Genomic DNA, 27,307 nt, shown 5'->3' with positions numbered 1-27,307 from the left:
ACCCAACATGCTCATGGTTTGGTGAAAGGTGTGCTAGTGTGGCCTCAGTATTTCTCTTTGGGAAGTCACAGCAGCAGGAGATGTCCTGACTTTCTTCCAGGGACCTGCTTATGAGTGGAGGTGGACAGTGCATTTGGTGTATTCCTGAGACACTTCTCTGTCAGATGTTCTTTTTGCCACCACATCTGGGGGTTGACAGCACTGAAAAAGAAGTTTTCTCCACCGGTCTTCTGTCTGCCTGGCTCATGGTTCCATCCTTGGGTCAGTAGGCAATTGGTCATTTATGGAGCAGGTTTTGCATAAATTAATTTGGAAGGTGAAGCAGGTCTTGTGTGACTGTGGCATTACCCACTGCAATAACCTCGTTCCTAGATTTTGGTTGCTCAGGTGCATAGCCAGTTCCAGGACTTGCCCAGACATTAATGCTGCTTGTAATGCCCATCCCTGTGTGCAGGGTGCACATCTTGGCTCCCTGCTCTGGCTGTGAGCAAACTACTCATCAAACTGTAACTTCTATAAAGCTTAGATGAGTCTTGTTCACTGCAGCTGATATTGGATAAAAGAAACAAATCCAAATTACCATCCCTTGTTACATTTGGATATTTTCATACCACTGCAGTGGTACAAAGTGGTTCCCTCTGCCAGTTTGTGTAGCCAGCTGATCACAGACCTTTGGAGACAGGAGCATCAGTGCAGTTCTGCTGGTGGGAACCAGCCCTACAACAGCCTGCTGAAAGCTGAGATGAGCCCTTTGCACTGTGGGTGTTCCTGGAAGAACAGCTGAATGCATTGGTGATGGCCATGGTCCTGCAGCTCAATAAATCAAGGGGTGGTGAGAGGCTTGTTTTTTTGTTTTTTGGGTTTTTTTGTTTTTTTTTTTTACTTTCTCAGGAAGCATTTGTATCCTTGACAGTTAATACAATTGGGAACAGGGAAGTAAAGCTCTGTTTAACTCCAGTGCTGTTGGAGTCAGTCATTGAGGAGAAGCAGTGGGATTCAGGTGTGGGACAAGATGGGCTGGCACTGTCCTTTGTTCAGTCTGGTGACCCTTGCCAGCCCCTGCACCCCTCCCTGGGTCCATGGTGATCAAGCAGAGCTGGCTCAGCTCTCCCAAATTTTTTAGTAGCTCCCCTCTTTCTTTTTCCCAAGCAGAATCCTCAACCCATCTTCAGCAACACCTTGTTTCCAGAAGCTACATCAAAGATTTCTCAGAACCATTTTTTCCTTTTACCTTCACTTCATTAGAGTAATCTTCATTCACAGAATAAAATTAACACCTCATCGTTTGATGTTCTTGTAAACACTTATGGATAACATGAAGTTTCAAAAGCTGGGAAGAACCAGTAGCCCACTCATCACCAACCAGTTGTGTTTGGTTTTTTTCCATGGAAAAACCTCTTTATTCCAGGCTTAATTCATTTTGTTGAGTTTTTTTTTTCCCCTTTTTTTTCTTTTTTTTTTTTTTTTCTGAACTTTGTTTGGCTGTTCTGCTGACCTTGCCCATCCATCTGTATGTGTTGAGGGGATATATTTATACTTTGGTTGATTGTGTTTCAGTTAAAATTCTGTTACCTTGGAATTTAATAATAACTGACCCTTGTTTCCTAGTCTCCCCAAACACACAGTTTCCTTTTTATTGTTCTGATACAACCCTTCTTTTTTTTTCATATTACAGACTTAGGAAAGTAGTGTCACTTAACCATTCATGGTCCTTAATATTCCAGTATTTCAGTGAGTTTTCAACCTTAAAAACCTACCTATTGCTTAAACTCAGTGCTGGTAGCCAGGGAAATTTCTTCTTCTCTGCCATTGCAGTTGTGTTCATTAGCCTCTGAAATAAAATTACTTTTATTTGGCAGTGGATCCAGTGAAGAATCCACTCTTTGTGGATGCTGTCCTCTTTCTCCACTTGCTTTCTCTCTGTTACACCTCTCCCCAACTTCTGTGTTGCTTTTTTGAGTTTCTGGAGTCTGTCTCAGCTTGTGCAAGTGCAGCATCACTGGAAGAGCTGGGTACAGATCCAGCCTGGAGTCCGTGTGTTTCTGTATGCAACCTGTATGCAACCTGTATGCAACGAGGCTACAGCTCTTTGATGTTACCAAATAATAATATTTCAAAAGCTCCTTATAAAAACATGATTAATCAGGCAAGTGACAAAGGACTTTGTGTTTATCGTTTTGAACAATACCAAATAGCCACAATTTGTTCCAGTTATTTAGTGTCTTTGTTCCAGAGCCATTTCGTGGGCATGGGATTTAATTCTACAAGAATGCAGGAAGATGGTGACTTGATTTCATGTTTAAAAAAATCAAAATTACCAAAAATGTTAAGGTTTCTTAGGATGATTTTTTTGCTTACTTGAGCAATACTATTTTTAAAGCCTAGGGAAGATTTTGCTCCATGATACAAGTCTAAGGTTATTTTAATAATCAAATAAGACTTCTAAATAGCTGCTGATACATTCACTATTCCAGAGAGCACTACAGCTGGGAAACAGTTCGTAAGAAGGGTGATGTTTGTATCCTGAAACAGTAGATTTGACAACCAAGCAAGCACCAAAACTGGCACTAACCAAAACAAAGTTCTATGGAGATGGAATGGGCTGTTCGGAGTCGGTGTTACCGGTGGCAGAGGGGAGGGAAGGGCCGTGCCGGGAGCCGGGAAGGCTCGGCGGGAGCGGGGAAGGGCCGTGCCGGGAGCCGGGAAGGCTCGGCGGGAGCGGGGAAGGGCCGTTCAGGGAGCCGGGAAGGCTCGGCGGGAGCGGGGAAAGGCCGTTCAGGGAGCCGGGAAGGCTCGGCGGGAGCGGGGAAGGGCCGTTCAGGGAGTCGGGAAGGCTCGGCGGGAGCGGGCGGAGCCCTCGGCCGACAGGGTTTGGTCCCGCCCGGCGGCCAAGGGCGCCACCTGCTGGCGATGCCGGGACCCGGGCCGGGCTCTGCGGCTGCCGAACCCCTTTGAGGCGTCGGGTCTAAAGAATCCAGGGACGGGAAAATTGCATCGAATCCCCTAGGTCTGTTTCTAAAATGTGGAAATAATTTGTTCACCCACTCCCTTGACAGCTGTGCTTCTTCGCTTTTGACATCTCAAACCCTTGCTTTTCAAGTCTTGTGCTGCAGGGTTGAGCCTCATGGCGCCGAAGGTGCCTGGAAGAACTGTGTTTTAATTGTGTTTGGTTGCTCGGTTCTGGTCTCTAGGTGAACAGGAATTAATCTCTTCAGGTGTGGCAGATACCACTGAGATCTGCCCTGTTAATAGCCTAGTTGATTATACCCTTATTAATAATCTGTTTTCCAATTGCTCTGGAAGACTTGGCACCCGCCTCCTGGTTGTTATGCCTCTACCCCACAGGCAGGAATCTCATCAGGGGTCTCACCTGCCTTGTGGTTTTTGTTTTTCAGGTGGTACCAGAGAGATTGGGTCTGCTCTCACCAGGATGTGTATGAGGCACAGAAGTATAGAGTCCAAACTCAGGCAGTTCTCGAGGTGAGTGGCTCCATACCTGGCCCAGCACTGGAGGTTCCTCCTTCGTGTGCTGCTGGGGAACATCTAAAGCTGTTCCTCAGCATTGGCTTCTCAGCTGGCCTCTGCCCATGTCACTGAGAGCAGCAGTTGTTGTTTTCTCCCTGCAGCACATTAGGTGCTGTGAACATGCTGGATTTCACTGCACATTTGTGGGGCTGGGCCAGTTCACCTCAAATCACCTCTAAATGCTGCAGATTCCCACTGTCAGTCCCTGTTGCTCAGTGCTGAGCAGGCGGCTGCTGATGTGACCAACTGACCTGCCTTTGTTTCAGGACTTTAAGCTTTGTCACTGGGTTTTAAACAAGCAGCAGTAGTAAGTGTTGTGCTGCTTCCTCAGCTTACTGCAGAGCCCAGATAGCTTGTGGCCAAGGGAAAAACCTTCAGCAGAGCAGTATAGGAAATGCAATTTCTCTCATCCTGTTTTTGCAGTTGAAGTTAGACTGCAGAGGTGATGAGAGAACATTAACTTGTGCAACCTGGGCTCTACAAACACAACCTACTTCAGTAGTTAGTAGTAGTTTGCATGTGTGCCTTTTTTAACCAGACTTAAAAATTATACATGATCTTAGGTAAATAAAAATGATGCTTCACCATTTGCCTGATGACCTGCTGTGTTTTTTCCCTTTTCCCCCCCTATCCTTGAAAGTGTTCAAAGCCAGGCTGGATGGTATAAGCAGCCTGGTCTGGTGGAAAGTGTCCTTGACCATGGCAGGGTGGTTGGAACCAGATGAGGTTCCAACCTTTGAGGTCCCTCCCAATCCAAGACATTCTATGATTATGCTGTGATTAACAACAGATTATGCTGTGATTGCTTTAAAATAAAGTTATTTATGAAATGGGCTATGAGGAGACTATTTTAGTCTCCACTTACCACAGAGTTAGCTGTTTAAATGGTTTGATCCCAGTCTCATTAATTAGTGGAGCATTACTGGTGCTGGACTCCACCAGTGTGAGGTGAGGCACATCAGTGGGCAAGATATTGTTCTTTTGTACAGCTGCTCTGTCTTCTTGTGTATGTACATGTGCTATTTGAGTTTACAATCTCCATGGCTGCATGAACCTTTCTGATCTCCAGAGTTTCCATTTAAATTGTGTGACAGTTGAGTAGGATCTGTTTACTCTGAACTGTTTCGGGTCACTCCTCTGCTTTGTTTTCTGTTCCTCTCTGTCTGGAGCTTTCGTAATTCTGGTTATCTTGTGATGTGGAGTTTTTATTTCTTTTTTAATCTACTTTTTTCTTTTGCTTTCTCTAGTGTAAACATTTTTATGTTCTGATATTTACATTGTGACACTGGTAGCTGTCACAGCAAAAAGTAAAAATACTCCAGTATTGACCTTGGCTCTCTCTGTAAGAATAAGGGCATCTGCAGGATTTGATTGCTCTTTGTGTTTTTTCAACAAAATTAGTGCTTTAATTGACTGTCTGATAAACCCACTTCAAGAACAGATGGAAGAGTGGAAGAAAGTGGCCAATCAGCTGGATAAAGACCATGCAAAAGGTAGTTACAGAGGAAGAATTCTTTAATAGGAGTAAGATTGTAATATCAGTTTTGCTTCCTCTTTTCATGTTTGTACTGGAGAACTGAATGACATGCTTAAATATGTACGGCAATTTCTCTCTTCTGAAACACTGCTCTCCCAAAGTGCCTAACAAAAATTTAACCCTTGCTGTATGCATTTTGAAGGTTTAGTTTGCTGGACCCCGGGGTGGGTTGTTTTTCTAGACTGATAAGCAGTGACTGGGTTTAACTCTGTTAGCCCACTCTCCCTGTATGAGCTGAGAATTGGAGATGCCACGTGTATCCCTGCAAAGCCCTGGGGTGTTGTCAAAAGCAGCTTGTAAGATCATGTTATGCCCCAACCAGAGCGTCCCCAGAGAGTGCACAGCCCTGTAGAACACTGAGCATTGGTTTTTTGTACCTGATGCCATACAGAGAGTGCACCCGTGGAGCAGGAGAGCTCTGCTGTGGGACTTGGGATGCCCTGGGCTGCAGGGCTGATGCTGGCTCCAGAGGCTTTCCTGGGGGAGTGAGCTGCAGGCAGCCAAGTCTTGCACAGCAAGCACATCTTGGTAGATGCCTTGTACAGGTGCTGAAAGCAGATTGCAGTTCACCACTGACTGACCCTTGAAAATATAAGACTTTTATTATATATGAAAGAAGCAACAGCACCATGGGAACTGATAGGAGGGAGCAGGCTTCACCTCCAAAAGAGGATTTCCTTCTGGGGTCAAATTGAAGCAGTTGAATCAACAGCTCGTGAAAAACTTCCTGCCTTGTACTGCAGGCTGTTGAGCATATAGTGAGCAGGAGAGAGGAATCACATGGGGTCATTGCCAGTAGGGGTGACCCAGGCCAAAGTGGCAGTGAGATTTAGAGTTTACTGGGCAGACTTGGGTGTTGGGGGTGCAGCTGGCCTCAGTACAGTTCTTGTGCCTGCCATGAATCTGCTTCTGTTTTTCCTTCTACAGAAGGGTAGTAACACTGATATCCTTTGTTAAAGTGTATGTGTACATGTATATACATGCATACATGCCTTGTATCTTTTTTTTTTTTTTTTAAGTATCAGTTTTCATATGTGGTACCTTTAGTGTTCCTGCACTAGAGGCTGAATATTTTGTTCTGGGATTTGAATTCTCCTGGGATGTATAGCTCATCTGAAAATGAGGACAAGTGCAGTGTGCTCCACTTCATCAGAAGGAGCTGGCAATGTGACCCTTCCTTGGGCAGAGCTTTAGCAACCTCTTCCTCTGCCTGACTCTCATGCTGGAGAGGGATCACAGGATATTCTCTGCCATGCCATTTCTGGATTGCTGTTTTTTGCACACAGATGTTTCAAGAAACCTGTCATCTCTGTATTCCATTCCTGAGAGTGGATGAACTGAAAAGCACTCTAATTTTGTACTGTGTTCTCAGTTGTTATTTCTGTAAAGGCTTTGTTTATTTGGGAAGGATTTTGGTATGTGAATGTGCTCACACCCTAAAATGTTATATTAAGCCAAACGTATAGGCTTTACAAAATGTGAGTTCTAGGCCGCTTTGTTTAATGGTAGCTGTTCTCAAAAAGTTTGTAGTCTAACGTCTTTAAATGTAGCCTTTTCTGTGAAAAACACTCATTTTGGCATTGATTATATTGATAATAGAGATTATGTGTGTTTTTTAGAATACAAAAAAGCCCGCCAAGAGATTAAAAAGAAGTCGTCTGATACACTGAAGCTACAGAAGAAAGCAAAGAAAGGTAACTTGCTTCAACTTGCTACTGTTAGCAGCCTTCTGAGCTGTGCTCATTGACAAAGATTGAACAGTGATAGGACTTTGTACTGTAAAAATCCCGCCCCTCTAATGTATTCCTGGTTCCTACTTGGGTAGCAGGATACAATTACTATGTGTCGTTTAAATCATGTTCTGAAGCTGCTGTCTAATGTTCTTATACAAAAGCCTTAAAACTGTTTGTGCAAAATCAATCATGTTTTAAAATAGAGCCTTTACTGCTAACTTTTCCTTTTTAGGAACACTGACACTCTTAACATGACTTGTGCAGCTACCTGTAAAATTTTCTAGAATCTTTTGGAATCATAAAAAAAAAAAAGCCATTATGTAAATGTTCCCTAACTATTCATGTTTCTCACTGTTCTTCCTTTCTGCCACTTTTCCTCTTTTTTCTTTTTATTAACAGCCTGTAATCTCCTAAACCTTACTTTATCGATCAGACTGAGACAGTGGCATGGGTTGTTTTTGGGGGAGAAGGGCTCTTGGCAATCATAGAAAACTAAAGATGAGTGAGAAGAAAAAGGGAATTTTCCTGAAAGACAGTTTATCTTTTTTAGCAGCTGTATCTCATGTTGCTCTCCCACCTCCACCTTGTCATAGGGGTTTCATCACTGTTTTGATGGAAACATGCAGCACTGCTAGCTGCAGCACTGCCATCACTAAGGGTTTTATTTGGCCAAGTGCAAAACCCACCAGGCTTTGGAACAATGATAGAGAGCTTGTGCAGAAGACTTCTGGTTCCCTTTCCTGCACCGGCCTCTTCCCAGTTGGGTCAGAAGTGTGCTTTGAGCAGCTCTCAATCTGCAGGTTGAAACTTGTCCTTCCCTTCCTGCCTAAAATCTGTGAACCCAGGGACAAGCAAAATATGAGTTAATGCTGGGGTGGGGAGTTTCTTGAAATTTTGAAATTGTGTGTTACCCAGAACAGGTGAGCTGTCTCTAGCTGTCCTTCCATATAGGTGAATCAATAATCATACTGGTGGAAAGCCAGATGACTGGAAAACTGCTCTTGAATGTTAGCTGACTTTAGATAAGAGATGAGGAGAGATGAAATCCACCAAGAGGGAGCTTAGCTGCTCAGTAGGTTCTGTGTGTCTATCAGTTCGGTGTCCTAAATCAGAATGGTGACCGTTACCATTTGAGATAAGACTTTTTGAGATAAGATTTTATTTTTTGGATAATGTGTAAACATGTTTCTCATTTTGTGTGATGAAATGTCTGACTGCAAACCAACAGCTTTATAGAGTTTGTGGTATTCCTTCCATGTCTCCTCCTGTCTCTCCCCCACCTTTTCTAGTCTTATTTCTTCTTGTTCTTGTGTGATACAAACAACTCATCAGTGCATGGTAGGTAGGCACTGAGAAAAACCTAAAAGCATGGAATGGTTTGGGTGGATGTCTGGGATCTGGGAGGAGGGAGCCATTTTTTTGAGCCTGTTTCTATGGATTGACAGCTGTCTGGCTCCATCTCCCCTTTATCCTGCTTCTGAGTGTTCAATAAATCACTCTGCAATACTGAAGGAGGAGACATCATTTTCTGTGAAGTGTGAAGAGGAAAGAGAAGTACTTAAAAGCTGCTAGAAAAAAAACAACCCACTGTTCTCATACTGCAGATGCTATCTGCATCTGTTAGCAGTGGTTAAAGCAAGCAGACTTGGTCTTTAGATTTTCTACTTTCATATCCCCCTCCTCAAATGTGAACCAAGTCTCACGATGAGAGTCAGGAAACTGGAGTTTTGTCCTCCTTCAGGATTAAACATCTTTTAGAGAAGAGTGGAACAGGCTTCAGTTTGCTCTTGCTGTAGCAGCCATGATGTGATTGAAGCTTTGCTTATTTTTTATTTTTTTCAAATCCAATTTCCTTGCCTAATTTTGCTGTTACAATGTTCTTTTGGAGGTGTGGTGAAGGTGCTGTATTTCTGTGCTGTCCTTCTGGGAGCTGCTATCAGACTCATGGTGTTTGCTCCAGAGCACAAAACCACAGGGAGTCAAGGGATGTTTGAGTGTATGGGGCAGGTGGAAGAGCTGAGGGCTCACAGGCAGCCAGTACAGGGAAAAGCAGGAGCTGCAATATTTCTGAGGAGCTGAGAGTTGTTCTCATGGGCCCTGGTGAAGGGAGGCCTTGGCTCCTAAGGCTCTGAGTGTGAATGCCCAAAGCTGTTGGCCCCAGCAGGAGTAGAGAGGGGATGGGAGGAAGTTCTCTCTGCCTTCTTGCAAGTTATCAACAACACTTGAGTTAGAAGAAAAAAACAGGAGCAGATGCCTTTTCTCCTTTTTGTTGTTTTGGTCCCTTTCTTGAGGAAATAAGGCTTTGGTCTGACTGCAGTGTCAAATGTTGTGAAAATGTTTTTGTATGTACTGATCTTGACAGATCTGTTCAGTGTCCTGTGTGGTGAAGTATGTTGCTCTTGCTTCTACTGAGGGATAAAAAAAAAAATCAAGCAGGAGTTTATTTCATAACATGATAAAGCTGCAGAAGTGATTCTGCTTTAGGACACAAATGAGGTTTGAACTATGGGAAAACTGTGCTGGAGGCATGTGGCTGAGTGCATGAAAGTCTTCCCGTGTCTTCAACTCTCCTGTTTCTCTGTTTTACAGACTTTTTTTGTTCTGTTCTTCCTCAAGCAGGACCTGTCCCTTTGATTTTTCTGTAAAGTTACTGACTCACCTATGGGAACTCTAAAACAACCAATTCATTCCCTCCCTAGCACTTGTAAGAATACTTTTGAATTAACTTTATGATCACCTGTGGGCAGGCGGGATGTGTGCTGAATTCTGGATTTGCTTCAACACTGTGCATGCCACTATAAAGATCCTTCAAGCTTATTCTGCTATTTCCCATCTGACCTTATGGGAAAGTATTTTTCTTCTGCTTTGGGCAGCTCCATGTGGAGGAGCTCACATATAATTCTCTCCTTTCCTCGTTCCCATCCTGGCAGTGGCGTCCCCCAGCCCTGACTCGGGCTGCAGGGCTCTCTCACAGCTGATGCTGCAAGCATGCACAGCAGCTCTTTGCTCCTTGTGTGCATCCCAAGGACGTTTAGGAAGGAGGGTCATGGGCTGTGGGGCTTGTCCTGGCAGGAGTGCTGCAGGTTGGGCTCCCTGCCTTAGCTCTGGGGGCCGAATCCATGGGGGTTTGCCTGTTCCATGGCTTCTGCGGGATCTCTTTGTTCCTGTTTCACGTGGCCAAGGTCAGAGTTCAGGCCGGGCATTTAAGATCATGTGTTAGAAATTATGTTTGCAGAGTAAGTTCATTGCAGTAAGGGTGTTTCCAAAGCCTGATGTGATGGGGAAAACACCAAACTTTCCAAACAAAACAAAAGGAAGTCCAGGGTTCTTTCTGGAAGTTTGTTAGCATATTTTTAGTAAAGTGACACAACTGTGAAATGAAAGTCTTGCATTTCAAAAGACCTCACAGGGAAAATTTTCATGCTATTTGTTGTCTTTAACTATTAAAAACAAACAAACAAACAAAAAAAAAACCGTGAAGCTAAATCTCTATAGTCTTAAATAGGATCCTGATGCACCTCCCAGATCCATGCAGTCCCTGACGGTCTCATGGTGATCTTCAAGGTTTTTCTTCAAGGCCTCCTTATACCTTTGTTCCCATGGAGAGCAGGCCCCTAAGGCTTGTTGCCCACCCCAGCATTGACACTTAGCTCCTGTCTGAACAGATGAAGTTGAGTAGTACATAGAATTGCAGACATCTTCTAAATTGCTCTTTGTTTTCAGACAAACATTGGCCATCAGAAGTCAGCCCAGCTAAGCTGAATCAGCAGAATAATTATGCATATACTTAAAATAAATTCCATGTTTAGGTTTCTGCTGATTCAGGGCCTCATAAGTGGATCCATAGCTGCTAGAAGCTGTTGATGCTATATTGAGTCAGGAGAGAGTCAGCAGCTGTGGCTCTGCATGTAACCATTTGGGAAGGTTAACAAAATGCATGAGTATTGAAGAAAAAATGATCAAGTGATTAAATTAAAATAGATCTGAATGTGTGTGTAAAATCTGGAGTGCCTGTTGGGTGTATTTTCTGTATTTCAGCTTGGCTATTAATGAACAAATAAACAGGTTTCCCTCCTACCTGTAACATGACTGGTAGGTTTCATTTTCATGTTCTTCATATGACACTGTTTGAGCTTTGAGGAAGATGTTTAAATCCAAGTGGATATGTGAGAAGTTGTTGGATGTAACACTCCCAATAATGTAATACATGTTAATAAGAAAACTGAGTTTTATCTGTAAGACATGTAGAAGTTTCTGCAGAATTCCCTTAACATTCAGTACAACATTTCTTCTTGTGTCCCCATCAATACTGAGTATCCAAACTGACAGTCTCTCCTTTTGAGTATGCAGCAGTTTTGGAAAGTATTCTGTGATTCTAATGAAATTCAGAGAATAGAACATGATTTTTAATTTACTGTGGAACATGATTATTAATTTACTGTAATACAGCCAAAAGTGCTTTTTCTTCCTCCTCCTGTTTAGCAAAGATGACGTCTTTGTGTTTTAGAGCCTTTTTAGGGTTTTTTTGTGTTATCCTCTGGTCTTTGTAATATTGTTAGACTGCTTTCAGGGATGGTTGTGCAAAGCCCATGACTCTAAACTAAAAAGCATAAAGCTCTTCAATGCAAGTATAAGTGAAGAATGTCTCAGCTCTTTCAGCAAATGCTGACCTTCTCATTCAAGCACTTTGCACTCTTTCTGTACGTGGCACTTGCCCCATCTGGAGTGGCAGGCATGAGAGGGAGAATCCCTGGCCAGAGCCTTCCTCCCCAGGAGGGAGCCTCATTCCTCTAACTTGATCAAGTGTGGCACCATGACTGAAGTGAGAGCCAAAACTCTGTGAGTCAGAAGATGCAGCTCAGAAGGAGGGAAGCTAATGAGCAAATTATCCTTATCTTTTGCAGGAAAAAAACTCCTGTGTGGATGAGGCCATGGTGCCTGCAGGGCTTTTTGGTGTGTTTTGGTTTTTTAGGGTTTTTTCCCCTGCAAGCTTATAATGTGAGCTCTCATTTACAAAAGTGCAGTGAAGACATGTTACTAAATCAGTGACTGAAGACATTTCTTCCATTTACTTTCATTCCTTGAGTTTTGAAGGCCTCTTGATAGTTCCCCTCTTTTTGACAGCAAGCCAGTTTTATTGCAAAATTTTATTATATAAAGCTTTTTAATTAAAATACACATATCATAGTTAATCTTTTTGATGTTCTTCCACATTGCATCAGCAATTAGGTTTTCATTTAATTAACAATCTGTTAATGTAATTGCAGTAGAGAACATGAAAAATGCTGTGGTTTACTCACGCAGCACCAGTCTAGAGTTCTGCAGGTTTGAAATCATTTCCCTGGGAGGAAATGATTTGTGCCACTTGACCAGGGTCTGGTTATCTGTGTTGTGCACTTTCTCTGAAGCACAGGTTTACGTCTTCTCACTTCTAATCTAAACTGATTTAAGTTTCATTAAATAAAACTGTGTGGTAAATAATCAGGAGTTTAATTTGCAACAGCTCACCAGGATGCAAAACCAATGTGTTTGTCTTTATCAGCAATGGAAGAAGTCAAAATCCTCTAGTCCAAACTGCTCACTCTCTTGTCTTGGCGCTGATGATAATGTCTAAATTCTAGGAATGCTGGAATACCAGTTTGACTTTTTTTATTTTCCTTTCTGTGTCAATTTTGTGTCCTGCAATTTCTCACCATGCGCACCTGCCTGACAGCTGAGGCTCTGGGTAAGTCTGTGCCATGCTGTGACCCTGGTGGCTGGTTTATTGTAGCCCTTTCTGTGGCCTCTTTATGGTGTCTGGTCTCCACTAACTGCCTAGACTTTAATTTCTAATGCAACTAAAATAATCCTGCCTAATCCTGATGAACAAACCATCTTTTGATTTATTTTCTTTTGGCATCCAATTGGAACCCTGTAAAAGAAGAAAAACAGTATTGCCGATAAACCTCTGGTTTATTTTAGAAAGGGATAACATGGACAGATAAATCTTGTCACAGCTGGGAGAGAAGTTAAATGGAATAGATATGTCATCAAGGTGATGTTCAAATAATTATCTTATTGTTAATATGACTTTTAAAGTCTAGAGCCTGAAGCCCTTAATGTTGGTCTTTGTAACCTGTGATCCAAATTCCCTTTTTATGAGAATCGCATGCATCTTTCTTACCTGATAGATAAGAAATCACTCTATTTACTTCATGCTGGGGAAGGGGTTGGAATTCAGCATCACAGTTGTCTCCTGTTGCCTGGTCACGTCTCAAATATGTTTAAATTGGGGTGCTGTTTCAGCTGTTTTGCAAATTTAAAGTAGCTGCCTTGGGATCCCGTTGTGAATGAAGCATGGTGTTTCTGAATCTGAGCGAAGGACTTATACCTGCACTTGTAAGTGTAGTGATGTAGGTGTTGCCTTTGGGAGAAGCCTGAATTGATTAAATCAGCAAGCTCTCAAACAAGGTGCCTCCACTGGGCTCCTGGAGCTGGGCCTTATTGAGGCTGCTGCTTGTCCCCATTTTTTTGAAACCACACATTGTGGTTTTCCTGGTTTGTAATTCAATCTAGAAATGTCATTTGGCAACTTGTAGCTTTTCTGTTAAGGCAAAACTTTGCACTTTTGAACATGAGCAGCTGACTCAGATCTCTAGTAGGCAAAAGAAAGACTCGGTTTCTGAAGGAGTCGGAGGTTAATCCCAGCTATGAGGTTTGTGGTGGCAGAATTCTTCTGTTCTCAGCACAGATCCATGTTAGTTCATTTGTTGGCTTTACTCTGCAGAACTTAAAGGAAGTTGTTCATTCTGGCAGCTGGAGCAGGTGTGCTCTTGTAAAAATGATGGTTTGGGAATGACTGCCATGGAGCCTACTTTGATTGTACAAGTAGAGGTGTACTCAGCATTGTCTCATGTAAATTCTTACACTCTGTTGACTGTCCAGTATTGAATATTCAAGCTCTGTGCAGATGCTTAAAAAATTGTCTTTCTGTGAGGACATGGAAGACAGTAATTTCACCAATATTTGCTGCATTGCATTGTCATTAACAGCAGTAACTTTAGCAGTCTGACTTGCACAGAGAGAATTTAAAAATTATTTGGCATTGCTGAGAGTTTTGCTAGTATATCTTATAAAATATAGGTATGAAATTGAGTTGAAAATTAGATTTGCCTTTTCCTTTTTTCCCCTAATATTTTCCCTTCACTAAAGTTTATTTTTAACAATAGTTAAAGAAATTGCATGAGGCTTTTAGCCAGGATTCACGCAAAACACTGTAAAATGCAAGTTCTATTGCATGTTGATCCTTTAAAGCCCTTGCATGTCACGGTAATGATGTAAAGCACCTGCTGTGAGGATATCACTGAGACTGTCCTTGAAGAAGGAGCAGATCCATGTTACTTTTGATGAGCAGTTCAGCTCCCTGCACATGATGAGCTGTCACTTGCCTGTGTCCAGGTGCCGGTCACCAGGCTGTTGGAGCATGGTGTTGTTGGAGAATTCAGTCCACAACTTCTGGTCTTGCATTTGTGCTCCTCTCTGCATCACCAGAGCTCCTCTTTGAGAGAGGCTGGATTTGAATTCCTCCTCAGGGTTCAGGTTGTTGACTTGTTCTTCTGGCTGCAGTTGCACACACTGCAGAGCCATCCCTACCTCCCTTTCATGTCAGGCTGGTTGCAGACCAGTGACCTGTGACTACATTGGATGGTTTTGACCATTGCTGTTGCTGATTGCTGTGGTGGGTCACTCAAACCTGCCTGCAGTTGGGGTAGGAGTGTCCTTCCAGGTGCACTTCCATAGCTGCTGCATGATAAGACTCTTCTGGAACTGTCTTATGTCATTGTGGTAGTTGTGTTGGTTTGGAAGTATTTTGGAATGCATAACCTAAAGGCCAGAGAATGTGGGCTGGAGGAAGTAATCACTTGCTGATGTTCTTCATGAAAGTGTGCCTTGTGACCACAGCAAAAATACTGCAATCAAAAGTACTGCTTTGGCCAATTAATCTTCTCCTCGTTGTTCAAGGGGGAAAAGAACTGCATTGCTCTCCAGTTGTCAATATTCCCATCTGAGATAAGTAGCAGATTCAAATCAGTGGAGACCCAAGGTGTCTGAGGAGCAGAGGTGGTCAGCAGTTGGTCCTCATACCTTTGCTGTTCTCTGCGTGTAGGAGTGCTGCTGAGGGGATGTGCTCTGCTCTGCTTAGCAAAGGAAACTGGTTCAATTAGGCAGAGATCTCATCCCTCAAATTTCCTGAGCTGAGTGCAGCTGGCGATTCAGGGAGTGGGAAGAACTATGCCTGCTTTCAAAAGACTTGCTAGATTGATGTCTGCATTGTGGAGCTTTCAAAGGATGTTGATAAAGCTTTCCTCCTCCTAAAAGATGAGTTATGAGAAGTCACCAGGAGAGAGCTGTATTCATCTGTAAACATCTGACTTCAGAGCTTCATCTAAATGATTCACCTAAGCTTGTTTCCTGCTCTGAATTGTACCTGAGACAGCTTCTGTGTTTTCACAGACTGCCCAAATGCATAAAAACAGGTGTGTGAAAATACTGGTGAGAAGCTGTGTGTCTGTTACTGTACTGACTCACTGGAAGAAATAAAATGGGAATTTTGTAGAGGTACAGAGGAAGTTGGAGAGTGGTGCAGTTTTTCACATGCTTTGACCAAAGGGTTAAAATACCAGCATTGTTACGAACATATGAACATTATCCTTGTAACTTTGTTGAATCGAGTGAATTACATAGGTGCAAATGGAGTTTATTCTTGCCCCAGGTTTTGGCTGCTTTTGTTTCTCTGGTCCAAGATGTCCTGCTCTAAGGTCCAGAGAAAGTACCAAAGTTCACTATAATTGAACCCACTTTGTCAATGATGTCCAGTTGCTTTTTAAGTGTGTGTGTTCTCACTGCATAGGCAAATGCATTTAACAAGGCTTTACTGCATTATGTGCATGATTATGGTGGAGCAGCTGAATGTTTATAGCAGTTCTCCAGAGCCAAACTAATGAGTGTTTCATTTAGTTTGCAGCTAATATATTTTGCACTTGGTACATCCATGGTAGTGAGCCAGTATCTAGGCTTGAACAGCAGGTAGTTATTTTACCCATTGTAATTTCAGGCTGCTCTCAAAAAGGGCCTGAGCAATGATGTAAGTTTCTGTTTCCTAAAGAATTTGAAAGAACAACTCCAGAGCAGTATGAAATGTTTATGCACTGCATCTGATGGCAGAGTATGGGGAGAGCCTGAAATATGCAGAATGGTCTTGAAGCAGAAGGCCCAGTTTGTCTTCCATACAAAAAGACACAGGACCTTCAGGGAGGTACCCAAAGCTCTGCTATAACTTATTTCTGGTAGATGCTGACTTCGATGGAGGAAGCAGAGGACCTTCAGACTCTGCTCTTCTTAAAGTTTATTTACTTCCAAGTAAGTAAGTTTTATGACCACATTAGAGCAGCCAGATGATCTGTAGGATCAGACACTGCTGGAAGTTTGGTACCAGGTGGCCTTGGCAGTGGCCATGTCCATGTTGCACTGCATGTGATTGTTCTGGGATCCGTTGCAGAGCTCTGCATGTGGGTGTCAGTGCATTTTATCTGGACTATGTCTAACTGTCTGCAGAGGAGATTTGGATATATCCAGCCTGTGATTCCACTAAGCCAGCGTGATTCTCTTTGCTTCCACTGCTGCTCTCTTTTCCTGCAGTTCTGGCTGTGTATCAGTGCAGGGAGGCTGATGGCTTCGCCTTGTTCTGGAGTATTAAGGAAATACATATAATAGTAAGGCAAAGGTTTTTCCTTTTTAAGCCTGACATTGAGTCAGCTGCATTGTGTACCACACACATAAAGAGACTTTTTTCTTCTAGCTCTTAGCTTTAAATCCTCTGTGCAGAAAGGTTATCATGAAAAAAATTGATTTTAGGTAGCTGCTTGTGACTCACCCACCATTTTTTCAGTGTTATCTTCCTTTTAGTTAAATTGCATATGATGGCATTTCTGGGAGATTTGCAACAAATTTATACAACTGAAGTCCTTTAAAATATTTAGGGGTGTAAGCTGCATGAAAACATCTTGCAACTGCAACATTTTTGGTTATAGTATATCTAAGCTGCAGCTCTTAAATCCTCGGGGAATATTTTTTTGGCAGGATGCAGCGTAAGCAGTCAGCACAGAATAAGGTACTTAGCTATCACAGGAAGTTTGGTATTAAAAGTTGACTGTAATTAACACAGTGAAGCTTTTCATTGCAAAACATTGGAATTTAATTGTATCCATTAACATATATTGGACATATATATATATACATATGTCAAAAATATATGTATATATATAACCTATGTTGAGTGGTTTGGTTTAGTTTGGGCTCTGAAATGAAGAAAATGGTTTCAGCAGTTGGTTTGTGCAGAGTACTCGAACCCAGTGGTCCAATGATCAGTAACATGTCCATAGTAACATTTTGTATAGGAGATTTATTCATTCATTTAGTGGCTCCACAGAATTCTCACTAGGACCTTGTTAGGCACAAATGCAAGAAGGCAGAGTAGTACACCTGGGCTAGTGATTTATACTCTCCCAGTTAGTAAGATGTTGGGTTTCGGCAAGGGTGATGTGAAGAGTTTCTACAGCTAATGCTCTGATAAAGTCCTTATATAAAATGCTGTCTTTGGCTTGTTGAAACCTTTTGAATTGAGCTGGATTTCTATTCTGTGCAAAAGGGGAAAAAAATAAATGCTTTGAAATGCTTGATTTAATTGAGGGGGGAAACAAATCCTTACTGATTTGAATTAAGGGAAAATGCTGGTTGAGACTCAAATTGCAAAAGCACAATTCAGCAACAGTGCTGGCTGAAAATAATGTCATCTTCTCTGGAGAGGCACAGTTTTGACAATATGTGCTCTTGATTGTTTCCTGCATACAGGACGGGGTGATATTCAGCCCCAGCTGGATAGTGCTTTACAAGATGTCAATGATAAGTACCTGCTGCTTGAAGAAACCGAGAAGCAAGCTGTCAGAAAAGCTCTGATCGAGGAGCGCGGTCGATTCTGCGCTTTCATCTCCATGCTGCGCCCTGTGATCGTAAGAGCTCTTCGTTTTCACTCAGTACAATTCACAGATTAGATAAGTGGCCAGAAGCCTCTGAGAGAGTATCTCTTTGTGTCTCAGGAATTAATTTCTAGAGCCAAAATACAGCCTGTATCTCTCTCTGTCTAGCAAGTGGTGAGAGTTGGGGCCTTTCTTGTAGGTGCTTGGAGTAATTCAGCAATGGAAAACACTGAACACCTTCAAGGTGACTGATGGGTAAACAATGAGCACAAAGACTGAAGTCAGTTTGTGTTCTTTATGCATTCCAGCCTGAGACATTGCAAATCCAGCTTTTTCCACTGCTTTCCTTCTTAACATCACATTTTAATATAAATCCTCCTTACTCCTACTCCAGTGCTAGGACTGATAAATGTTTCAAGACCTCCCCTGGGTATATAATGACATTATCTGACAAATTGCAGGCTGCTTCCATGCAGCTTTCTGATAGCTCCTTTCTTTTTACGTGACAGTTTTTCAGTTCATTGGAAAGGTTTGGGTAAATTTTCATCATCTCAGGTAGTCTGAAGCCTGACAAGGAATTGTTCATGGCTTTGTGCGAGCAAGGTGCATTTCTGAAGGGTCACCAACTCACTGGGAAAATGTTCCCAGTGCTTGTTTACAAAGAGCATCAGTCTCAACAGAAAACCATCATTAGAGATAAGTCATGGTTGAGCAGGAGGAGGTGAATTCCAGACTGAGAGGACCTGGAAGAAATGGTAGCTGAGGAATTACTGTGGTAGTTTACAGTACAGGAATCATCACCTGAGTTAGCTGTCAAAGTAATTTCAGCCAGAATCAATCATAGATGTATTAATGCTCTGTACTTGTACAATGCCTTTAACTTAACTATCAAAAACTATGAATTTAACCCCTGTTTACACTCAAGCACTCAAGCTTAAAATTGTTAGGACACATTAGTGAGTATACATAGAACAGTTAGGTATTAGTCAAGTGCAGCAAAACTGACACCCTTATTCTGAAGATATCACAAAAAGGAGGCTGAGACTTATTATATTGTTGATGAGAGAAAAAATTTCTGGGCCTGAGAATTTATAGAAATATGAAAGTAGTTACAAAACTCTAAATTAATATTTTCAACCTTTCTTAATTACTTAATGTGGAAAGAAAATGCAGCTCCACTGGGCATCCCCACAGTCATCAGCAAAATGATAAAGGTCATATATTGTGTTACAGGTGTGATTTTTAAAACCAAGGCTGTGGTTAGCCTGGCTTTTTTTTTTTTTTTTCAGGAAGAAGAAATATCAATGCTAGGAGAAATAACCCATTTACAAACCATATCAGATGACCTGAAAAGTCTGACCATGGATCCACACAAATTGCCATCCTCAAGTGAACAGGTTAGATCTTGTTACCTGAAAAACATTTTTATTTGTGGCTTGCACCACTTTTTCTTTTGTGTTGTGAGGAATATTGACTGCTAGTGTTTAGTGGTTTAATGTGATGTTGTGTAGAAGCTTTTCGGTCATTTTTAACATGAGCAATTAAAAAAAAAAAAAACTGTTTTGTTGTGAAAATTTGTTTTCAGGGGCAGAGTGCCCCTAAAATATTTGGTGAGACCAGACTGAAGTGGTAGCAGTAACACTTTGAGGGGTATGAAGATGCCCAATTTCTGTGGAGAGTGTTGGAGAAATGAGTGTCATCTCCTTGCCCTGCGTTTGAGCATCCCTGTGTTTTTGTAGTCACAAAGTTGCTGGGATTGTGTAGCTTGATGGAGTCTCACATTTGAGCATTTTTCCATGCTGTCTTTAAAATGCATAGGAAAATGTGTGTCATTAAATGAATCCAAATAGGACATTTATCTGCCACCCTGCTGTGTGAACTCAGGTTTTTTGTCATCCTTTATAATCACCTTATTATTGACCTAGAAGTGTAAAGCCGTGTTGTGGTTGAATACTGAATCTTCAGTTAATTGTTTAAAATGTTACAGTACTTCAGCTCAAAGGCTGTAATAATTTTTTAAGTCAAAACAAGCAAAACAAAGAAGCAAAAACTGGAAAAGCTTCCTTAATGCAAAAAATAAATCTCCAATTTACTTTCTAAAGGTTTTTTTTCCATTTAGATCTCAACTTTCTTTCTGTGGTGGCAGCCTTAGTGTTGAGGTATGCTAATACCAGGAAAGCCAAGGATGAAACTGACTCACCTGTGTGATAAAGTGTAATTTTGGAAGAGAGCTGAGACTCAGTTGGCACTGAAAGTTTGTGGCAGGGATGAATGCTGTATGACAAGCAGATGCTTTCTTTTAATAGGGTGAAAATTTTTCCACATCCTTGATGCTATTGATTATCTTTCATCAGGTAATTTTAGATTTGAAAGGTTCTGATTACAGCTGGTCTTACCAGACTCCTCCATCCTCTCCCAGTACTACCATGTCCAGAAAATCTAGTGTTTGCAGGTAAGTCAATTGGTAATATTTATTTTTAACCTGTTTGGGGACAAAGGGAGGCAAGTTCAGACTGTGAAATGGATTTGTATACATTCTTAAATCTTAAATAGCAAGTCTTAGTGAAACAGTCCCTCATGGTCTTTACTCATTTAAGTGTGTGCTGGGGATATTAAAAAGGATGGGCAGGACTGAACAGCTTTTGAACTCAACACAACTTGAAGATGCTTTTGTTTCAGTTCTGTTGAATCCATTTTGGATCAAAGAGCAGACTGTACTGATCTAAACTCTTGAGATTGTCCATTCATAATTTCCTTTTCTGTTTTTTCATGTGATGACTTTTTAGATTATTCTAAGTAGCTGTTACTAATCAGTAAGTTAAACTATTTGAAAAGGGGAAAAACATCCTTGACAATTGCCCTATCAATCTGGTAGATGGAAATGCTTTTTTGATACAAGTTTTTTTGACTGTTTAATGCTGTCTAATGCTGTCCTGAAATATGTTGAAACACTGGATTCTGTCTATGCTTTCTCTGTAAAAACTGTTTTCTCTCATAAAACAGTTTATTAGCATGTTGCCCCCATATCCTGGTGTCCACATTTACTCTTTCCTTTTACTGAAAAGGAAGATACCCTGTTGTGTATTCTGCTCAACACCTCTCTAGCTGCTCTCAAATGATTACCTTTCAGTTTGCTTTATGAGCTACGTACTGCAGGTTCCCTGTGTATGAGCAAAGTTACCTACAGCATGTCAGAGCAAGTGAACACAACTTCTATGCACCTACTTGTCTCTGCATGCAGATATATATAAAAAAGTCAGTATTTTATATATATATATGTGAAAACGTGCATATTTAGAGCAATGAGCACAGGCTTAAAGATGCAATATCCTGAAGCTATAAAAGAAAATGGCAAAAAAACCCCAAAAATTCATCATCTCTTCCTAAACAAATTATTCTTCTTGTATGGTAAAACCTGTATGGCACAGACTGACATGTGTGGGTAAAACAAAGCAGAGCTCCTCTTGCTCTGCTCCCTGCTGACTTGCACATCTTCTTTGTAGGTGGTGTTGGTGCACAGGAGGTGTAGCCTCACCTGTGTATCCTTTAGAGCCATCCTTAGGCCAGGCTGCTGCCAGTGCAGCAGGGAGCTGCCATGAGATTGGTGCATCCTGCTAGTCCTGCTCAGCCACCCAGGAGGAAATTCTGAAAGCTCCCACATTGTGGCAGGCATGTCCGTGCTGTCCCACTTGGATTCTGAGGATTAAAAATCAGTCTTTTCCTTTGAAAAATCACTTTGGTTTGTTTTAATGGATATTAATTTTGGGGTTTCATTCTCTGGTTGTCCTTGTTACTGACTAAAGCTCCATACCCAGTGGCTTGGCTTCACTCCATGTGCTGTCATGTGTTTTTATCTGGTAGGAAGCCTTCAAGTGAGCAAAATGTGTCCCAGGTACTCTGAGCTGTGGGGGTTTGGAGATGCTTTCAGAAGTCTCACACTCTATCCTGCTGGCTGTCTGCAGCAGCATGCCCAGAGGCAGACTTTTAGATGAACTCCGTTGTCTTTGGTCCCCCTGCTAGAAATCCCCTTGACAATCTGGTCTGACTGTGAGTCAGAAATAGGAGAGAACCATCAGCAGACACTTTCTGAGCAAGTGCCATGCTCAGGGAGGGCATGTAGCAATTCCTTCATCCCTAACCTGAGTTTGAAGTCTGAGTGGTTAAGATTTGATCATTTGAATGACAATCAAGATAAAATGCCATTTTCTCTCTGGTCACCAGGGATACTGCAGCTGCTTATGGTTCTTTACTGATATATATGTGCATATATATATATATTTAATTTGTCAACATTTTTCTTTTCCGGTTTATGCTGCCTGTTGCTAGAGACATGTGGAATGTTAATTGTACTGTATATGGGTCTCTCCCCACCCCACCCTTGTGTCTTTTCCTCTCCCCTTTCCTTTCTCTGTTCCTTTTGTCTCTCACAGCAGTCTGAACAGCGTTAACAGTAGTGATTCCCGGTCCAGTGGCTCGCACTCGCACTCACCTAGTTCACACTATCGCTATCGCAGCTCCAATCTGCCTCAGCAGGCACCCATGAGGCTGTCCAGTGTGTCCTCCCATGATTCTGGATTCATGTCCCAGGATGCTTTCCAGTCCAAATCGCCATCCCCCATGCCACCAGAAGCACCTAACCAGGTACGTGCAAGCATGAGAACAAAAACCTGAGTGTGAGCTGGACTCTCTAACTTGGCTCACCTTTCAGGAAAAGGATCTGGTGTGGTTTTGGGGTACCTGGAGTCAGTTTAAACATTGAGGGTAAGGGTTGTCTCAGTGCATTTCATTTATCCAGAAGTTGGGCCTCTAGCTGGAGTGATTTATGCTGCTCTGGCATAAAAGAGATGAGTCGCTCTTGGGCTGTACAGTTTTCCCTCTGGTCCTTGAGGGAGCCTAGATGCCTAACTTTGAGATAAATACAGACAACCAAGAGCAAGAAGACTCACCTCACGAGGGAATAATATTCACTTTACCCACTGAGGTTGCCAGTTAATATCCTGCCCAGGTTGCAAGTGATTAATATCTGGCGGCTTTTTGCAGTTTAATGGGCAAATATTGATGCCAGAACATCCTTTGGACAGCCATAGTATTGATACTGGTGCCTTTGACATTAGAGAGACTTCTTTAACTCCTCCTCTGCAGTGGGTCTGGGATACTCTAAATGCTACCAGCATTATCATATGGAATTTGTTTTGCCATTTTTTATGACGCCCATTTCTGTGGAGAGACTTGAGTTTTGAACTCTCAGTTGGGGACCTTGCAGAAATAAGGTTCCTGCATGAAAATGGGAGGTATTGTTAATCCTTTATGGAACTCATAAGAAATGAGTTTTTGTGTAATCATATATTGTAACATCCTGAAGCCAGTCAGATGGAGAGGATTTCACTACAAATATAAGCAAAGCTTCCAATAAGGAAGCTGCTACTCTATTTGTTCATGGCATCCTTCCTCTAAAAACTTACTGGCTATCTTCAGGCAGAGATTTGAAATGCTCTGTGGCCTGTATCTTTCAGCACCTGAATTATCTTTGCTGGTTTTTTTGGGTTTTTTTAAGAAATCACACAGCAAGTGTTATATTTCTAATCAAGGCTGAATTGCCTTCTCAAATTATAAATCCCATTGAAAATCTTACCTAAAAACTGAAAAGGACCTAGTATCCTTTTGTTGAGTATTACTTACTTTAATACACCCTGAGGTCACTGGAGAAAAACTGTTTTTTACTTCAAAAATGTAGTTGCACTCCTTTTTACATGTTGGGGATTAGGTAGTTTTTTAGGCATGGTTGGGGAGTGTTAATCCACATAGTTCACAAGTGTTAGTGGTTATCAAGTGTCACCTGCCCATGGAAACTACCCTAGACCCCCTTTGATGGCACACAGACCCTTGCCTTTTGCAGAACATTTAGCAAGTAATGCCTTTAGAGAAATTTTCAAAGTATCATCCAAAACAACACTGGTTCATTTAGGCTTGGAACATGTTCTCAAGGGAAACTCAGTGGTTTTAAAATCTGTTTCCTTCTTTCATTTTAATAGAAATGCTTTCTTTTCAAACGCTACCTCTTCTGTCCCCAGTCTGGACACAGCAGCTTTTTTTTATAGATGACATCCTGAAGAACTTTGTGCACACTAATAAAATGAATGTTTTGTTTAGATTGGCTATGGCTAACCTAAGTGAAATGCAAAAAAGTAAATGAGCAATAATAAAGTAAACTGGAATAGTAACAAGGTAAGGAAGTTGACTTTTAAGATACATACATCAGTTACACATGCTAGCATCATCTTTGGTTTTCATAGTATCCACTGCACCTGCATAAAAGGGCAGTAATCCACATGATGATGCCGTGTTTGCAGACAAGGATGTAAATTTGCAATTGCTCTTAGCATGAAAAAAACCAACATCTCTCTTTGCAAATTCCCCTGTTAAGCAGAGGAGAGAACTTAGGCTGGTATCAGGTGGCAGAACATCCTGAAAGTCGATGGGAGTCACGCTGATTTACACCAGCTAAGTTCATATGCTTTCACTTCATTTTAGAAATTCTCCATAAGATTGCAAACTGATCCAAGCATTACTTGAGCTTTTCATGAGCTGTAGAAGGCTGCAGCAGTGTGACAAGTGTAGTGTGTTGGTATAACAAATAGGTATGTGCTCTGTATGTCTCTGGTTCTGTTTACCTTTACACAGAGGAAAAGGTAACAGATCATTGCCTGGCTGCTTCATCTTTGCTTAAGTGTCTTGCTTTGTATGTTCAGCACTAAGTAAATTGTGTGTGTTGTGCTGACAGGTGACTGTGACTGTGAGCTGAGCAGGAGCTGTTCAGTGGGCAGCATTACCCCGTGTTGTGTGTCTCTAACCAACTGACAGATCTCCCTGGGGCTGTGCTTGGTGCTGGGTGGGAGGAGGCTGCTGCTCTATCTCAAACACTGATGACATTGTTTCTAGTAGTGACACTGAGAGGGCAGAAAAGCAAGCTCTGGAACCAGCAAAGGAGAACAAAAGCTGTATATCTTGTGCAGGTGGACACTTTGATGGTGTTTGCTAGCTACATGCTGTGGCATGCGTTGGACCAACAAAGCCCTTTTTCATTTAATAATGAGTTTTAGGAAAAAAGGTAGAAGGGGGCCATGTATAATTCCCGTATTATAGGAATGTGAATATATGAGTTCTGTGAAGCTATTATGTATATAAGCTCACCTATATTTTAGGCAAGCACGTGTCACTGAAAACTAAATTGAATTTCCTTAAAATCACAGATGGGGGGTGGGGAGTTGGTGGGAATCTCAAACAGAGAGTAACTGGAGATTGAAACAAGATACAGACTATACCAGAGGAGAGATGTCTGACAAAATGGAGATTGCTTTCCAGCCTGTAGTTGTTAGTAAGAGTAGTAAGTCTTTGTTGTTATCACACTTAGTATAGAGGATAGGAAAAAGAGCAATTACAAAAACAGACTGCTCTTTCACTGGTGTGTGAGAAGGACCTTTCTACAGTTGCTGGGGGTTAAAGTGTTAGCCTGTAGCACATGACTGTACATGTGGGAAGGTCACTGTAAAAGGCTTTAATCCTAATTAAAGGGGTACATTTGGGTGTAGCTGAACAGCTGGAAAAGCATCACAGGTCTCTTTCTGGTCTGGAAGAGTTTCTTTAAATGCCAGGTGTGAGGTCAGGCATGGCCAGCATTGCCTATGACACACAGAGACCTCATACAAACTCCTTCTGACAGACCTGCTGGAAGCTCAGAGTGGCTCTTGGATGGGCATTGGATGTGGCTGCTGCTGCTAAACCCACACCTTGCCCTGTGTGGTAGACAAACTGAGGCCTGGGAGTACCTGTGATCACATGATGTGATAGGAGTATAGTGATGTTTGATCCAGGGCATGATAATAGTAGGATCCACTGGATTTGAAGTGAACATGCTGGGGGAAGCGCTTACACAGTTGGATTTTACAGGGTGCTTGTGACTTCATGGAGATGAAAGCAAAGGGAGAGAAAGAAGCAGATGAAGATAAAAATGTTGATGTGCTGTCAGACAGCAGAGAGATAAATCTTTATTGTAAGAATGATCTGGAAAGCGCTTTCCTTAAACAGTGAAGCAGAGGGGAACTGAATGTGAAGTTGCTTCTGCATGTACAGGTTATAAAGCTGGAAAGAGTCTGCTTTTTAGTAGATTCCATTGCTTGAAATAGCTGCAAATTAGAATAGGGGAAATATATTGTTACAGCTGTTCAGTTTTCCATTTAAATTTAGAAATGCTTCCAAATCAGACCTTAAAAGAAACCCAAAAGCAAAGAAACAAAGCAAAAACCAAAAATCAAGTTCCAACTTATCTGGTGATAAGTTACATCAGTAACTTATCACCAGATGTTTTTTTCTTCCAAAATTCCTTTTCTAAGTTCCTTCTCAATAGTTTGTCCCTGACTAGAAAGATAAATAGAGAGATATTTATCTAGAGTCAGTAGAGGCAGATTCCTGGAAATTAGACAAATTCAGGAGGTGACCTTGAGTCAGTATCCAGAGCTTTTCTAAAAGTAGCTGAGCCCATCTTCCACTGACTCTAGAGGGACATTGGACCATGCTCATCATTGGGATTTGGTCTCCTGGGAAACCCTTGTTCAGGAATCTCTGTCTCCTCTTTGAGAATGGGAGAGGGTTAAGAAAGCAATGCCATGTTTGAGTGGAAAACACAGCAAATAAAGGATGCAAGTAAGCCAAGATAAACATGGTCCTTTTATAGGTTAGTAGGACAGCACATGGAAAATATAATTGTACAGTCCAGTAGCTCAGAAAATCTTTTTTTTTATATCCCTGCTGGCACTTATACATATCACACCAAGCAGTGGGACACTGTCCATGGCTCATCTGAGAGACCAGAGACCAAGCTACACTTGTACAAATGTACATTTGGGGCACTGCTTGTCACTGCAGAGCTTTAGCTTTATACTGATAATTTTAAGCTTTTTCTCAGAAAAGATAATTTTAGAACAGAGCAGAACTGCCATTATTGCAGCTGTGGGGAAAAAAAACAGCTAAAATGGAGCAACTGATTTTAAAAATTATTCAAACAAAACAGTCATTTTAAAAAAGGAAACTACTAAAACAAGGTGAAAAAAGTCTGAAAGTCAAATTTCTCACACCATAGGCTGGGAAGTAGAAATTGGTCTGCCCTGTGTGTGCACTCCCAGGAGAGGGTGTGCAAGGCTTGTGCATCTAGAACAAGCACTCCAAAGTCTGGAGACTCTTTGCCCGAGCAGCATTGTGCAGTTTCTGTTTTCAGTCCCTTCTGTACTTCATGGTAAGAAGGGAAGTCTGTGCTTCCCACACCTGGGTGCAGCCATTGAGGACTGGCTCTCCAGTCTGATCCAAGCATCCTTTCACCTGCTGCCAGTCATGTTTTCCTTATGCTTTTCCTTCAGGAGTTCAGTATTCTTCTGCCTCGCTCTCCATTGTTGGAATAATTTTTTAGCAAGACCAGAGATTCCCTTTCTCTGTGCCTTGCAAGT

At 41.8% G+C, this 27,307-nt stretch overlaps 1 protein-coding gene across 14 annotated transcripts in view; it reads left to right on the top strand.

The window, feature by feature from the left end:
• MTSS1 (MTSS I-BAR domain containing 1) overlaps positions 1 to 27,307 on the top strand; it is a 124,884-nt gene that overhangs the window by 86,914 nt on the left and 10,663 nt on the right. For 5 of the 14 annotated variants that reach the window (XM_059866764.1, XM_059866745.1, XM_059866786.1 and 2 more), the window contains 8 exons: positions 3,396 to 3,480; positions 4,927 to 5,018; positions 6,682 to 6,756; positions 12,509 to 12,520; positions 17,686 to 17,843; positions 19,100 to 19,207; positions 20,165 to 20,262; positions 22,241 to 22,451. In XM_059866764.1, coding sequence (XP_059722747.1) covers positions 3,396 to 3,480; positions 4,927 to 5,018; positions 6,682 to 6,756; positions 12,509 to 12,520; positions 17,686 to 17,843; positions 19,100 to 19,207; positions 20,165 to 20,262; positions 22,241 to 22,451 — 839 coding nt within the window. The remainder of the gene's footprint in view (positions 1 to 3,395; positions 3,481 to 4,926; positions 5,019 to 6,681; positions 6,757 to 12,508; positions 12,521 to 17,685; positions 17,844 to 19,099; positions 19,208 to 20,164; positions 20,263 to 22,240; positions 22,452 to 27,307) is intronic. The other 9 variants (XM_059866772.1, XM_059866796.1, XM_059866811.1 and 6 more) reach the window with 4 other exon arrangements.

This window comes from Haemorhous mexicanus, chromosome 1 (assembly GCF_027477595.1).
Source record: "Haemorhous mexicanus isolate bHaeMex1 chromosome 1, bHaeMex1.pri, whole genome shotgun sequence".
NCBI classification, from domain to species: Eukaryota; Metazoa; Chordata; class Aves; order Passeriformes; family Fringillidae; genus Haemorhous; species Haemorhous mexicanus.
The sequence above is the reverse complement of the archived record's forward strand: the minus strand, read 5'-3'. Positions and strand labels throughout refer to the sequence as shown.